We start from the raw sequence: 15,024 nt of genomic DNA on the forward strand, positions 1-15,024 counted from the left end.
AGGAGTTGGCTATTTTCTGAAGCAAAGTCCCAAGGCATCACTTATTCCCTGTCAAGGGAGACAGAGAGGAAAGTCTTGGCGACTACCTATGTGACTCACGGCTCTACATCACCCTGGATGTACATGGCCAGTGGCTGTGGGAAGAGCATCCTCAACTGGCATACTCATATGTTCAGAGCATTCTTCCTGGTTAATTGAGCTTGCTTGCCATGAGGGGTTCTCTTAAGTGCCACCTTTGGAGTATGTACCTTAAGTGACTGACTGTACATGTTTCTGTCAAGTCAATCTAAGTAGTGAGCAAGTTATAATGGATGAGCCTCAGGTTTTTAAACAAAAAGTTACTCTAAATTTTCCCTAGCACTGTAATTAAATTTAACAAAATAAAGATTTCACTATAAAAAAAGAAAGCAAAAAACAATTTGCAAACTTCTTACTGAATGTCTCACTAAAATATCACCACAAAAATAGGGAAGAAGTGCAAAGTTCTACCCTTCTGTTTCAGAAAGGATACCGCCCAGCATAGCTTAGTGTTTCAGGATCAATGTCATCTTCATAGGCATTCAAAGGGATGAGTTTCCTTTTGATGGGATCAAAAACTAGCTGATAGAGGAAGGTATTATTGGCCCGAATAAAGCCTTTGATGTAATCTTCTGGTACTGTTATATTCATCTTGAGATAATGTCCAATTTTCTTGATAACCTAATAATGAATGTAAAAATATTTATGAGTTATTTGCAGATAAAGAAGAGGGAATGCATTATTCCCAACACCCATCACTTTACATTAGAGAAGGATGAGGAGGGATAGAAAAATCAATTGCTTATATCTACATTAAAAACCTCTACCAGTAAACACAACCATGTCATGACTTAAAATTCTAAGTCTCTATAACCGTATTTTCTTTGGTTTTTCTATTATTAATCCAAAGAATGAAAAATTCAGTTACACATCAAATTTACATTCCTAGGTATAACTTTAAGATACATTCTTCACCATCAAAGTCCATTTCATCTAGAAAGCAAAAAACAAACAACACACAAAACCTAAGAATTAAAAAAACCCCAAATATTCATAGATCATATTTTAAAAATGAAGTCAACATTCTAATTCCTGTTAGAGTCATGGATGATTAAAGCTGGAAGGGGTTTTAAATCTTTTATATCAAACTCAGAGACAAAGAAGAGAAGATGCAGAGAACTGAAGTCATCCTGTAGTCACAGGCTAATTAGTGCATGTTGCTCTATTCCGAAATCTGCCACCATCTCCCAATCTTGAGATCTGTCTATTCTAGTACACCACCCTTAGTCCTGAGGACTCACATCTTGTACCCTTGGAGACAAAAAATGGAAATTCTGCTCTGCAAACTCTGAGGGCTTGAGAGAACTACTCAAGGGGGGGTGGGGTAGGAATAAGCTTCTTTAATGTATGTTTAATTTTTTAAGGTAAAGACATCAGAGAAATTATAGAGCAGCGATGTATGGGGTCTCAGAGTTTTCTAGAAAATACATGACACATGATACCACATCAAATTATATGAGGAAGTAATACAAGAATCCAGTTGTACTCTATTAAGCCACATTAAAGAGATTTACATAAATGTGCAATTCCTCTCATAACTTTCACTTGTTTTAGAAGATAACTACTTTTCATAAAAATATGATACATATGTTAAAATGTAATGAATTAATTATTGTTAATTTTAAGTGAATTAATAAACATTTTGATTTTTCTGTTTCAATTTCTTTTTTTTTTTTGGCTGCATTGGGTCTTCATTGCTGTGTGCAGGCTTTTCTCTCTAGTCACAGCGAGCGGGGGCTACTCTTCATTGCAGTGCACAGGCTTCTCATTGTGGTGGTTTCTCTTGTTGCAGAGCATGGGCTCTAGGCACGCGGGCTTCCGTAGTTGTGGCACGTGGGCCCAGCAGTTGTGGCACGCAGGTCCTGGAGCAGGCGGGCTTCAATAGTTGCGGCACGCAGGCTCTAGGGTGCGCAGGCTTCAGTAGTTGTGGCGCATGGGCTCAGTAGTTGTGGTGCACGGGCTTGGTTGCTCGGCAGCATGTGGGATCTTCCTGGACCAGGGATTGAACCTGTGTCCTCTGCATTGTCAGGCAGATTCTTAACCACTGCGCCACCAGGGAAGTTCCTTCTGTTTCAATTTCTGACTCAGTAAATATCAATAGCTATAACCCATATAACTAAAAATAATTGCCACAAAGAGATTTTAAGAGTGTAAAGGGATCTTGAGACCAAAAAGTTTGAGAACCACTACTACAGAGTAACAGGACAGAAATCAAAAGACTACATTTTAACATTAATTCTACCCTAGAATATCTTATCCTTAAGTTTCTTTATATTAGTCTTCATTTTAAAAAATTACTACTTGTTTTTTGTCAGTTGCTGAAAACATGGTTCATCCGTTGCCAAAACCAAAGTTCTAGTGTTTTAGTCATTTTCTCCTTTCAATGACACCATATTGGATATGGATATAATAGAATATTTAAGATCCATATTCTGAGCAGTTCATCTATTATTTAAGAGCTGCTTCAGAAACTGAATATGACACTTGGTAAATCACTCTTACCTTTAAAATATCTGGATTATTGGCTAGTCTTAGTACTTTGCAGGCCTTGGCTAATCCAATCCCACGCAGTGATGAGAGATAGTCACAGCCTGAAAGAATGCACATATAACGGAACTTCTCTTCTGTGAACACATCCCCAAGCTGTTTGCACATTCCTAGCCGAGCCTGATCAACTTCTAGTCCATTTCCAAACTGGTCCATTTTTAAAATAACCTTCAAGAGGAATGGAAACTGTTAACACCTGAAAGAGCCATTTTTATTTTTCATCATCTAAGACATTGCAGTATTTCTAAGAAGGCTTTCTTGTTCTTTATCATAACTGAGAAGAGAGACAGGTAGGCCAGTTAATTACTGTGATATTTGCAAATAAGTTAAATTGAAGCATAGGCTATGGCTAGACAAGGTCAAACGCCAGAACTCAATTGTCTTGACTCTGGTATAAAGAAGGCCCTTTTTGACACGATAACCTATTACAGGGTTATCATATCAAACAGCAATTCATACAAAAAGCATTTTCTCCTTACCTTCCGCTTTTACATATTAAAGTAACCCTTCTGCTTAGTCTTAAAGTAATACATGTCCATTGTAGAAAATTTGGAAAACACAGAAACTCAGGAAGAAGAAAACAGAAGTTGCCCCAAATCCCTCATCTATCACTGTTACCCAGCATTAACCTTTTCACAGATCCTTCTTCATCTATGAAATAGATAATATAAATAACACAAATATTAACAAAAATGAAATCACCCTATAGTTTTGTATCTTAATATATCATAATAAAATTTTCCATTAAATAATTTTATACATAATTCTAAATAACTGCATAACATCTCATTAGTAGATAAGTTAGCTTATTTACCTAACCTAACTGAAAAATATAAAGCATATAAGTTATCATTATTAAAAAATAAGACCACATTCCACTAAAGAATTTGGAGAAAACAAAACCCTCTAACTGTAAGGGCTTACTCTGAAAAATCGTCCAGATTACACAAATGTCAAGCAGCAAAACCTTTCTTTTCATTTTAATAAAACAATTATTAACAACTGTAAGTAAATATTAGTTGCAGGTATTAAATAGGATAAAAAACTTCAGCTCCTGATTTACACTATTTCCATCCACACAGAAAAATAGTATGGAGTAGTTGTAGTTAGGTACCTTTTTACAGCCAAAAGCGAGGAGATCAGAGTCTTCTGTAATTACAGCTTGTACAATACCAGCCTTGTTAAGATAGGCCAACTGTGCATCTGCTTCATATGGAGCCACAAGACAATCTACTCCCTGAGACCGAGCAGCCTATGGGAAAGGATTGGTCAATCTAAAGAACAGCATCTGCAAAGCACTGAACAACTTCCTATATCAAACCCATTTTATTACCAGCCTCAACATGTATTGAATACTTGCTAATATTATTTTTGAAAATCATTTCCTTTGAAGTAAGTTTTTCTACTTTTAGTCCTATATATATTGAACTAATCATACAGCCACTAAGAAATCTTTTTTAAAAAATCAATATATAAATTAGGAAAAAAGAAATATTGCTGTACATTTGGGGGCAAATACAAGCTATAAAGCTTAATTATTTCAAATTATAGAAAGCTACCATCTTAAGAATGATTATGCTCTAAAAAGAACACAAGTCATGCGTTTCCCCAGGTTCTCTTATCACAGGACACGAGTCTGACACTGTACTGATGAAACAACAGAATTTAATCACTATCTTCCCATTTGTTTACCAAGCAGTTTGAACACAGACCTGAAAAGGGGAAGTGTGGGCTGTGATTTTGGGCATGCTGACACTAAGATTTATGGTAATAGGTGATAAGGAAATAAGCTTCTAAGAAGCAGATCAAGTAGACTAGAAGTCTGTAGAGATCCTGAGTTGGCCAGGCTACTTCAACAGATCTCTGACAGTCATTCATGAGTGAAGGTTACAGTAACTGTCGAAGACTATGAGAGTGGGGTGGGATTGAACCTCCAGGAATTTATTCCTTGCATCTCTGCGGAGCACATCTATCTATGTAAGTGACACATCTAAAAAGGGAGAGCTTCACTTATTCCTTAGGGTTTCTCCCTTGGAAACTGTTGGACTCCTCTCTTCTACCTACAGATACTATTCCTTCTTCCTATGACACCCAGCTTTCCTGAAGGTTAGGCCTAGAATAATTTTCCTCCCTTTACTTCCTTAACAAACAACTTATAACTAGCTAAATGAACCCAGTAATTTGTTACTTTGGCCGAATTTCTTATTTAGTTCACCTTAATTACATTGTGGGCCATAGCGTGTGTGATATTGATAGAACGGGTGAAACATTCTCTGGCTTCTGAGACCTTCCCCTCACGAAGAAGCTGCTTCCCCTTAAGAAGATTGGCTTGTCTTCTTCTGCAAGATAAAAAAAAAAGGTGAGAGAAGGACTCAAAAAATTACAATAAAACTATAATTCAAGAATTTTTCCTAGAATAAAAAATGTTTGACTCATTTGAAAGTGCACATCCAATCCTTGAGAACATTAACCCAGATCTTTGGGGCTTCTAGACAAAAAGAACAAGGATTTATAGTGCCTGTACACACAAGCTTATCATCAGACTTTCCCATAGCAATGCTTCATGTCAAAAGAAAATGGAGTAATGAAGACACTTAAGAAAATGTAAGTCAAGGCTTTTACACCATTAAAACTAACTTTCTAGTGTAAAGGGTGCAACTTTATCAATATACTAAGAACTTGAAGTATACTGTTTCCTGTGAGTTTCTCTGTGGAATCTATTAATACTAGAGGACAAACTATGGAAAAACCAAAAAAATATGAGAGACATTGATATAAGGACTATTAACAGCCATCAGCTATATCGTGATTTGTAGACGCAAGACTAAATAACTACTGCTCTCTCCCTGTTTAGGGAGAGAGCAGTAGTTATGTGCCCTGACAATGTAGTACCACTATGTTTGAAATGGGGGGAGAGAGTGTACATGCAAAGGAAAGAAAAAGAAACTGTAACAGTTTTCAACAATCATATTGGTAGTGGTAGTATTCGTATTTTATTCTGAATCTATTGTTGAGTATAATGTGGGGTAAAATAAATGAGTTATTATAAGATATTCTAACTTTATTATCCTTGTATCCTTGAAAACGAGGATTCTTAGTAGGAAAGAAAGGAGCAACGGACACCATACAGAAAAAGTTAAGTAAAAAAAAACCCTGTAGTCTTGAATTTGAATTGAAGTATCAGTATGAACTCATGAAGTTTACCTTTTAAGTAAACGTGCATATACACATACACACAAATTTCCTAGTTCACTTTTAAACTGAGCTCCAGAGATGAGGAGACTTTGTAGAAAAGGATTTTAAATGCCCCTCCCACCACTACAGTGGCAAAAAGAAAGCTGATCCTACAGAGATAAGTCAGAAAGAGCACTCAGGTCAGAGACAGACAGCTGAAACATTTTTTAGCCTTTCTTGAAGTTAGCAAGAGGAAATAACTCTGTAATTAGAATTAAGAACAGGATGGGGGACACCCAGGTGGGATATGGCATGGACTAGTCTCTTAGCCACACTGGTTTAGGGTTGTCACCAATCCTTTAAGAAGTAACCTGGAACTAACTTTTTATTAAAAGTATTTTTAATAAACTGTGTATTATTCCTATTAGAATGTGGGTGCAGACAGTCTCAGTTAATCGTTTTATAAACTTTATAAAGTTCTGACTTTAAGAATCAGAGCCCACTAAATACAGCTAGATTGAAAAACCTAGACCTGAAGAGCCCTCTCTAATTTGATTCTAGGCCCAGAGATGGCAAAACTAGGCAAGCAGCACTCTCACAAAATGATCACTCAGTGAGGTTTACTTCTATTTGGGGCTAACTCATACTACCTTTAACAACTAAGCCCAGTGCTCTTTCCTGTACAGCACAATGACTCCTGGACCTAAAAACTAACACAGGGTAAAAACAAGAACAGATGAAAAGTGGCAGAATAGATGCTTCAATAAAATACAGAAATTCTTTCTAAGGTCTGTTATAAAAATACTAGATTCTGTTGAGTTAAATATGAATGACAAAATTTCAATTATAACTACTGAAAGAACAGAAATAGAGTACATCACTTTTCAACTAGAAACAAGAGACAACAATAAGGGTGGAAAAAACAATCAACCCAGAAGTTAAGCAAGGTAGGAGCTATAGATTAGTAATTAATGATCAATGTAAAAAGAATAAAACTCTCCAGTTTTAAAAATGACAAAGATTGGGCTTCCCTGGTGGCGCAGTGGTTGAGAGTCTGCCTGCCGATGCAGGGGACACGGGTTCGTGCCCCAGTCCGGGAGGATCCCACATGCCACGGAGCGGCTGGGCCCGTGAGCCATGGCTGCTGAGCCTGCGCGTCCGGAGCCTGTGCTCCGCAACGGGAGAGGCCACAACAGTGAGAGGCCCACATACCGCAAAAAAAAAAAAAAAGACAAAGATTGACATAATGGATAAAAAAATTACAGTGATGTGTTCTTTATAGAAGACAAACTTAAAACCAATGACATAGTAAAACTGAAAATAAACAGAAAAAGACATTAGGAACATACAAAAGAAAATTGTTACTGCTATACAAACATCAGACAGGATAGACTTTAGAACAAAAAAGCATAGAGACTAAAAGAGTCACTGCATATTGCTTCAATTTGCCACAAAAATATAACAAATTCTAAACTTGAATGCAACCAATAAAATAGCTTCAAAATAAACAAAGCAAAAAAAATCGGACAGAACTACAAGGTAATTGACAATTCCGCTATCATAGTGAAATTTTAATGTACTTTTCTCAGTAATTGATGAATTAAGTAGACACACATAAAAAACAAACAAAAAAACATTAAAAAACCCAATAAGGATATGGAAGATTTGAACATTACAACCAATAAGCTTGATTTACTGGACAGACATAAAACCATCCACTCAATAACTGAAGAACACATATTCCTTTCTAGCACACATGGAACACCTAAGGAAATCTGTTCATGTACTAGAGATTAAAATAAACCTCAACAAACTAAAATAAAAAGAAATTCGTATTATACAGACCACAATCTCAGATCTTAAAAAGTTAAAGAATTAACTTACTCTCTTCTAGACTTCTCCACTTCCTTTTTAGAAGGTAAAGTACATCCATCAAATACCAGGATAGGCTTGATCCCATGAGATAGTAACATATTTACAAATTTCATACAAAATCCTACATACCTATGAAAATGAAGAAAAATAATTAAATGCTTTGCATCTTTAGGTAATACTTTTGCTATTTTTAAAACCAAATGAGACATATTATGAAAAGAGGTTTCTGTTTTTTTTAAGCAAATGTTTTCACAGGAAATGTAAACTCTAATTTAGACTTGGATCCTAATGGGCTATGGGATATTTGCTTTCCTCATGTGTAGATTAAAAGGCTTTGACATCCCTTTCAGTTCTGACATTGTGTGATTCTATATCTAGCCTTTTTACCCCATTTTCTTTTTTTTTTTGCTTTGAGAAATTTCAAATCTATTGAAAAGTTGAAAGAATAGTAGAAAAAATACCTGATTTCTCCAACAACAGCATTATCATATCCAAGAAACTTAACAGCCACAAAATACCATCTAATATACAGTCTACATTAAAATTTGTCTGATTGTCCCAGTATTGTTATAAACCAGTGGTGACCTGCTAAATGTTTAACAAGTTCTAGAGAAAGTGGTACCTAATATGTAGCATTTGTCAATCCCTGACATGAATATTCTACAGTGGTGGATAAACTACCAATATGGGCTCACTAAATGCTGAACTGGGAGGAGATGGTGTATAGGCAGCTCATAAAAATTGACTCCAGCACAGCACTGCTACAATTTTTTCCCCTAGTCCAGGATGCAAACAAGAATCAGGTATTGCATTTCAATTTTTATTCTGGCAAGACAGTTAACAATAGCTCCATGTAGATTCATTCCAGGGTCACATGGATGGCTCAACATATGCAAATCATCACTGTGATACACCACATCAACAAAAGACAAAAACCATGTGATGATCATCTCAATAGATACAGAAAAAACATTTGACAAAATTCAACATCCATTCATGATAAAAACCCTTATGAAAGTGGGTATAGAGGGAACATATCTGAACATAATAAAAACTATTTATGACAAACCCACAGCCAATATAATACTCAATGGTGAAAGCTCAAAGCCTTCCTGCTAAAATCTGGAACAAGACAACGATGTCTGCTCTCACCACTTCTCTTCAACATAGTATTAGAAGTCTGTTCCACAGCAATCAGACAATAAAAAAGAAATAAAAGGTATTCAGATTGGTAAGGAAGACATGATACCATACATAGAAAACCGTAAAGTTGTCACATAAAAACTACTAGAACTGATAAATGAATTCAGCAAGGTAGCGGGATACAAGATTAACATACAGAAATCTGTTGCATTTCTTTACACTAACAATGAAATAGCAGAAAGGGAATATAAACAAACAATCCCTTTTAAAATACTTAGGAATAAACCTCACCAAGGAGGTGAAAGACTTATATGCTGGGAACCACAAAACATTAATAAAGGAAATTGAAGAAATGAAAAGATATCCCATGCTCTTGAATTGGAAAAATTAATATTGTTAAAATGGCCATATGACCCAAAGCAATCTACAGATTTAATGCAACACCCATCAAAATACACAAGACATTTTCATAGAACTAGAACAAATAATCCTAAAATTTATATGGAACCATAGAAGACCCAGAATTGCCAAAGCAATCCTGAGAAAAAAGAACAAAGCAGGAGGCATAACCCGCCCAGACTTCAGACAATACTACAAAGCTACAGTAATCAAAACAGCATGGTATTGGCACAAAAACAGACATAGAGATTAATGGAACCGAATAGAGATCCCCAAAATAAACCCACACACCTAAGGACAATTAATCTTCAACAAAGGAGGCAAGAATATACAATGGGGAGAAGACAGTCTCTTCAGCAAGTGATGCTGGGAAAGTTGGACAGCTGCATGTAAATCAATGAAGCTAGAACACAGCCTCACACCATACACAAAAATAAACTCAAAATGGCTGAAAGACTAATATAAGACAAGACACCATAAAACTCCTGGAAGAGAACATAGACAAAACATTCTCTGACATAAACCATACCAATGCTTTCTTAGGTCAGGCTCCCAAGGCAATAGAAATAAAAGCAAAAATAAATAAATGGGACCTAATCAAACTTACAAGCTTTTGCACAGAAAAGGAAACAATAAACAAAAAGACAACCTATGGACTGGGAGAAAATATTTGCAAATGATGTGACTGAAAAGGGCTTAATTTCCAAAATATACAAACAGCTCCTACAGTTCAATTACAAAAAAACCCCAAACAACCCAATCAAAAAATGGGCAGAAGACCTACATAGACATTTCTCCAAAGAAGACATACAGATGCCTAACAGGCACATGAAAAGATGCTCATCATCACTAATTATTAGCGAAATGCAAGTCAAAACAACAGTGAGACAGTGAGGTACCACCTCACACCACAGAATGGCCATCATTAAAAAGTCTACAAATAACAAATGCTGGGGAAGGTGTGGAGAAAAGGGAATCCTCTTACACTGTTGGTGGGAATATAAATTGGTGCAGCCACTATAGAAAACAGTATGGAGGGAGGTTCCTTAAAAAGCTAAAAATAGAGTTGCCATATGATCCAACAATCCCACTCCTGGGCATATACCCAGACAAAACTGTAATTTGAAAAGATACATGCACCCCTATTTTCACAGCAGCACTATTTACAACAGCCAAGACATGGAAACAACCTAAATGTCCATTGAAAAATGAATGGATAAAGAAGATGTGGTATACATATAAAAGCAATGAAACGATGCCATTTGCAGCAACGTGGATGGACCTAGAGATTATCATACTAAGTGAAGTAAGTCAGAAAGAGAAAGACAAATACCATATGATATCACTTACACGTGGAATCTAAAATACAACACGAACGAACACATCTATGAAACAAAAACAGACTCACAAATATAGAGCACAGACTTGTTATTGCCAAAGGGGAGGAGGGGTTGGGGAGGCAAGGATTGGGAGTTTGGGATTAGCAGATGCAAACTATTATATACAGGATGGATAAACAACAAGGTCCTACTGTATAGCACAGGGAACTATACTCAATATACTGGGATAAACCATAAGGAAAAAGAATTTATATATATGTATAACTGAATTACTTTGCTGTACAGTAGAAATTAAACACAACATTGTAAATCAACTAGACGTCAATGAAATTTAAAAACAATAGCTACACATACAACTTCCATCAATTTTAACTCAAAAATATGAAAAGACACAATCTTAAAAGATAATCTTCTAAATCAAATATATTCATCTTAATGGAAAATTCACTACATCGTTCTTTTTTTCCTTTTACTGTTAAACCAGTGACAATAGACCTTCATTGTCTACAGAACAATAATTGTGAAGTAAAAATAGAAGAAAGCAAACATAAAATTGTAATAAATTTTAAAGGAAATTTACTTTTTTATTAAAAACGAGACAGAGGGACTCCCCTGGCGGTCCACTGGTTGGGATTCTGTGCTTCCACTGCAGGGAGCATGGGTTAGATCCCTGGTCAGGGAACTAAGATCCTGCATGCTGTGCAGTGTGGCAAAAAAAAGTTACTAGAGAGAATATAAACATCAGACACCTGGTGCCCTCACTTTATATATTTTAGACATCTTTCCAGGTCAGCACATATAGAGCGACATCATTCTTTATTACGGTCATAAAGGTTTATCATAGGCTTATCCAAATTTTCTGACCTTTTCTGGTTAATATCCCCATCCAAAGGTGAAAAAGAAAAGGAAAGTAAACTATCAAATGTGACTTATTAGTTGCAGTGGGAAAAAAAATTACACAATACTTTGCTGAAAGTCCTGAAACTTTCTAGTTCAGTAAACATTTACTAAACACCTACAACATGGTCAGTCCTGTGGAGTTCATCTCTGACAACAAAGGATACTCCCTGTACTCTGGACAACTCTTCCAGTTAGTCAAAAATCTGAGAATCCTTAAAACTTACCAAAAAACTAGAGATAAAGTTTCCCCCCAGTGAAGACAATTCAAAGAAATACTGAAGGTAGCACTGAAAAACTTGCAGTCTTCAACTGTAATCGCAACTGCTCAAATTTAGTGGTGGAAAAGAAATCACTTTCAAAAAATGATTATAACATGGGCTTCCCTGGTGGCGCAGTGGTTGAGAGTCTGCCTGCCGATGCAGGGGACACGCGTTCGTGCCCCAGTCCGGGAGGATCCCAGCGGAGTGGCTGGGCCCGTGAGCCATGGCCGCTGAGCCTGCGCGTCCGGAGCCTGTGCTCCGCAACGGGAGAAGCCACAGCAGTGAGAGGCCACAACAGTGAGAGGCCCGCGTAATGCAAAAAAAAAAAAAAAAAAAAAAAAATGATTATAGCAGTTGGAGTGGCAGAAGTGCCCAGACTCCTTCAGATCCACACAAACTGTAACAGGTCACTTTTGGTCAAATTAACTCCATAGGCCTGAAAGCCCAAAACATACATTCACCTTTCAATAATGACTTCTCTGTTACTCTCCATCCCCACCCCCTCCCTCCATCTTCTGTAAACAAAAAGGGTTATTACTGTCCATTGTGCTTAAGTAAATCAGACTAAGATCTGTGAGCCCTTCCTCTAGGAGATAAATAATATATTGCAAAAAAGAAAAAAGAAAACACATAATAGTATCCAAATTCCTGTGGGAAATCTCTGTCCAAAAACTATGCTTGCTTGTTTTTCTAGTGTTTCTAGTGTTTCTATTTAAAAAATAAAGAGGACATTCGTCCTGCCTCAAATGAGGTCACAGAGTTATGACTGGATGTCAACAGGGTCACCAGTTTTGGCCCCAAGTGAAGTAAAAGGGAGTCAGAACACCTTGTCCCTTAGCAGCAACTGCCTTGTTTTGCTAATAGGGCTTAGCAATGTGTTGTCTGTACCCAAGAAAGTAGGAGTCTGAAATCACCATGGATTTTTAGAATATTGTTAAAAAGTTTATCTTAGATAAAGAATAAAGAAAACAGTCTTTGTCCATTAGTGTCCTAATACTCTGGCTTAGTAGAAAGAATGAAAACTAGGACTATAACATAGAAGGAAATGTTCCCTGATTTGGCAGTATTCTAAAGCACATACTCTCACGTCTTGATAAACCTGGCATTGAATAAAAATGATCCCTTTCTGAAAAAAAGGCATTATAAGTCTCATTCTTAATTGGCAATGAATTAGTATAAGGTCCAAACTTACTTATCGGTAGGTTCACCTTTGGCTAGTTTTTCAGCACAAGCAACAGCTCCTTTGTGAAGCCAGCAGTATGTATCCACAGCTACTACCTGCCCTTTATACTTCCTCATGTGGATAGGTTCAGAAGCTTCTTTGATAAATTGCAGTAATCCTTGTATCCCCATAGTGCCAAGTTAACTACATGATATGAAAAGAGAAAGGCAAAATTTAAAGCAAAATATATTTACCCAAAAGTGTTGGAAAAATAAAGAAAAAGAGCTTGGAAACTGATATAGCAATGATTATCGTTCAGATATTTGAGAATCATGCTCTTTAATATTTTAAGTGGGCTCCTCCCTGTCAAACAATTTCCATAGTCTAAAATATTTACCCCAATCACTAATACTATCTCTAATGCCACTTCATAGTTCCTTAATGTTTATTCTTTCTAAAGTGCCTTCCCACTTGGAATCATAACATTTGCTCCAAGCCCTTAACACAGTATAAAGCAAGCAGAAAGTACTAAAAAAGTATGAGACTGTTTTCTCTCCAAAAAGGCATTGTTAAAATCTATAAAACTATGTATGCTATGATACCACATTGCCTCTACACAGGCATTATAAGAAATAACATGCAAAACAGTTTGTAGAACATTTTAACTGAAAAATAAAATAATCAAACACAATTATAGAACTAAAGCTGTACTTTTCTAGGAATGAAATTTACTGCCATCAGAACGCTTTATTCCAACCAATGAACGTTGTTTATAACAGTGGTGGGTGGCGTCCAGAGGCAACTCCACTGGACTCTCTGAAAGCTATTCCCAAATAATGTGAAACCTTGCCTGCTGTGCAAATAGTTTCAAGAAAAATGTTTTAGCTTCCCACCCTCTTCCGTCTAGGTTGCAGCCCCCAAGCCCTTTCTATATGGAAACCTGTAGCTGCCAGTCCTTTCCCAAGCAACTATTGCCCCTTCCCCCAACTCCCCTGATAAAAAAGTAAAAGCAGTAGACACTGAGTAGCTGCTCAGCATTTCGTAAAATAAATCTCTCCCATAAGGCATTACGTTTGGGAGGAAAGGAAGAAAGTACAGGATCAGAAGTCAGACTTACCCTGTTGAAACCCTGTATCAAAGCTGTGATACTCTAGTTCAGCAGTTCTCAATTTTCAATTCTTGGCACATTCTCAACTCCACTCCTAGGGACTATGATTCACTAGTCCTGGAGTGAGGCGGGAATTCTAAATTTTAAATATGGCAGGTAATTTGGACACAGGAGGTCCTCTAGCCACAGTTTAGGAAAAACAATTAGTCTCCTACCTCTCAGACGTTCCTGAAAAGAGTTTTCTTTCTCTGAGGAAAACTGACATAGTATATACATTTCGTGAAACTTACATTTTTTTCTAAGTTAGGTAAATATTCTCGAATAAATGTTTCCTCTTCAGCACAATGAGAACGATGGGGGGCCTTAGGCACAAAGCATCCTCAGGAGACCGCCCGCAGCACCAAGTAGTAGTGACAGCACAATGTCACCGCTCCATCCCGTTTCACAGGGATTGGCAGGGAGGCCCACAAGCCCTTTCCAGGAAACACGTTCCTTTGGCCTGCACAACGTTAAGAAAACAATGTACTTGTCAAACATTTGGAAGCTGGGAAGTTGCATATAAAACTGACCTGATAGCTTGCGCAGGAAAACGAGAGGACCCTCCCTCGGTTCGCCGAACTGCAGCCCTGGCCAGGCCGAGCGCGCTCCCCCGGCCCATACACCGCCGCACTACAAATTCATTTCAGGGGTGCCCCCCAGCCCCGCGCCGCCCTCGGGGCCACTGCAGGGTCCGGGAACGCGTGAGACCCTCCCCTTCAGCCCCGCAGACGCCGGATCCCGAGGGCAGGGGCGGGAACCAGCGGGGACCCACCGCGTGCCCTGAACAGCCCGCTCCGCTCGCTTCCCGGCTAGGTCCCGCGCCGTCCGTCGGAGGGCAGCCCTGTGAGGGCTCAGAAGCCTATCCCCACGGCCCCCACTCGCCTGGGCCGGAGCACGCTAGGCGGCTGCGGGGAACTCAAGGGGCAGAGGCGCAGGGACGCAGCTGTGCACCGGTATCCGGACCTTTCAATTTGCGCGGGATGGCCCGCGACCCCGCCC

The 15,024-nt window shown here is 37.9% G+C and overlaps 1 protein-coding gene across 2 annotated transcripts in view; it reads right to left on the minus strand.

Moving 5' to 3' along the window:
* The window catches only part of EXO1 (exonuclease 1), a 43,111-nt gene extending 28,087 nt beyond the window's left edge, over positions 1 to 15,024 (minus strand). Inside the window, exons 1-8 of one of the 2 annotated variants that reach the window (XM_089907945.1) lie at positions 14,798 to 15,024; positions 14,277 to 14,485; positions 12,909 to 13,082; positions 7,684 to 7,803; positions 4,841 to 4,964; positions 3,740 to 3,877; positions 2,581 to 2,793; positions 512 to 699 (exon numbers count right to left, since the gene is read on the minus strand). In XM_089907945.1, the coding sequence (XP_089764071.1) occupies positions 512 to 699; positions 2,581 to 2,793; positions 3,740 to 3,877; positions 4,841 to 4,964; positions 7,684 to 7,803; positions 12,909 to 13,069 (944 nt within the window). In that variant the 5' untranslated portion in view covers positions 13,070 to 13,082; positions 14,277 to 14,485; positions 14,798 to 15,024. The remainder of the gene's footprint in view (positions 1 to 511; positions 700 to 2,580; positions 2,794 to 3,739; positions 3,878 to 4,840; positions 4,965 to 7,683; positions 7,804 to 12,908; positions 13,083 to 14,276; positions 14,486 to 14,797) is intronic. The other variant, XM_022579168.3, reaches the window with a different exon arrangement.

Source organism: Delphinapterus leucas, chromosome 1, assembly GCF_059928025.1.
Source record: "Delphinapterus leucas isolate spDelLeu-1000000601 "Yukka" chromosome 1, BTC_Dleu_Yukka2, whole genome shotgun sequence".
Taxonomy (NCBI): domain Eukaryota; kingdom Metazoa; phylum Chordata; class Mammalia; order Artiodactyla; family Monodontidae; genus Delphinapterus; species Delphinapterus leucas.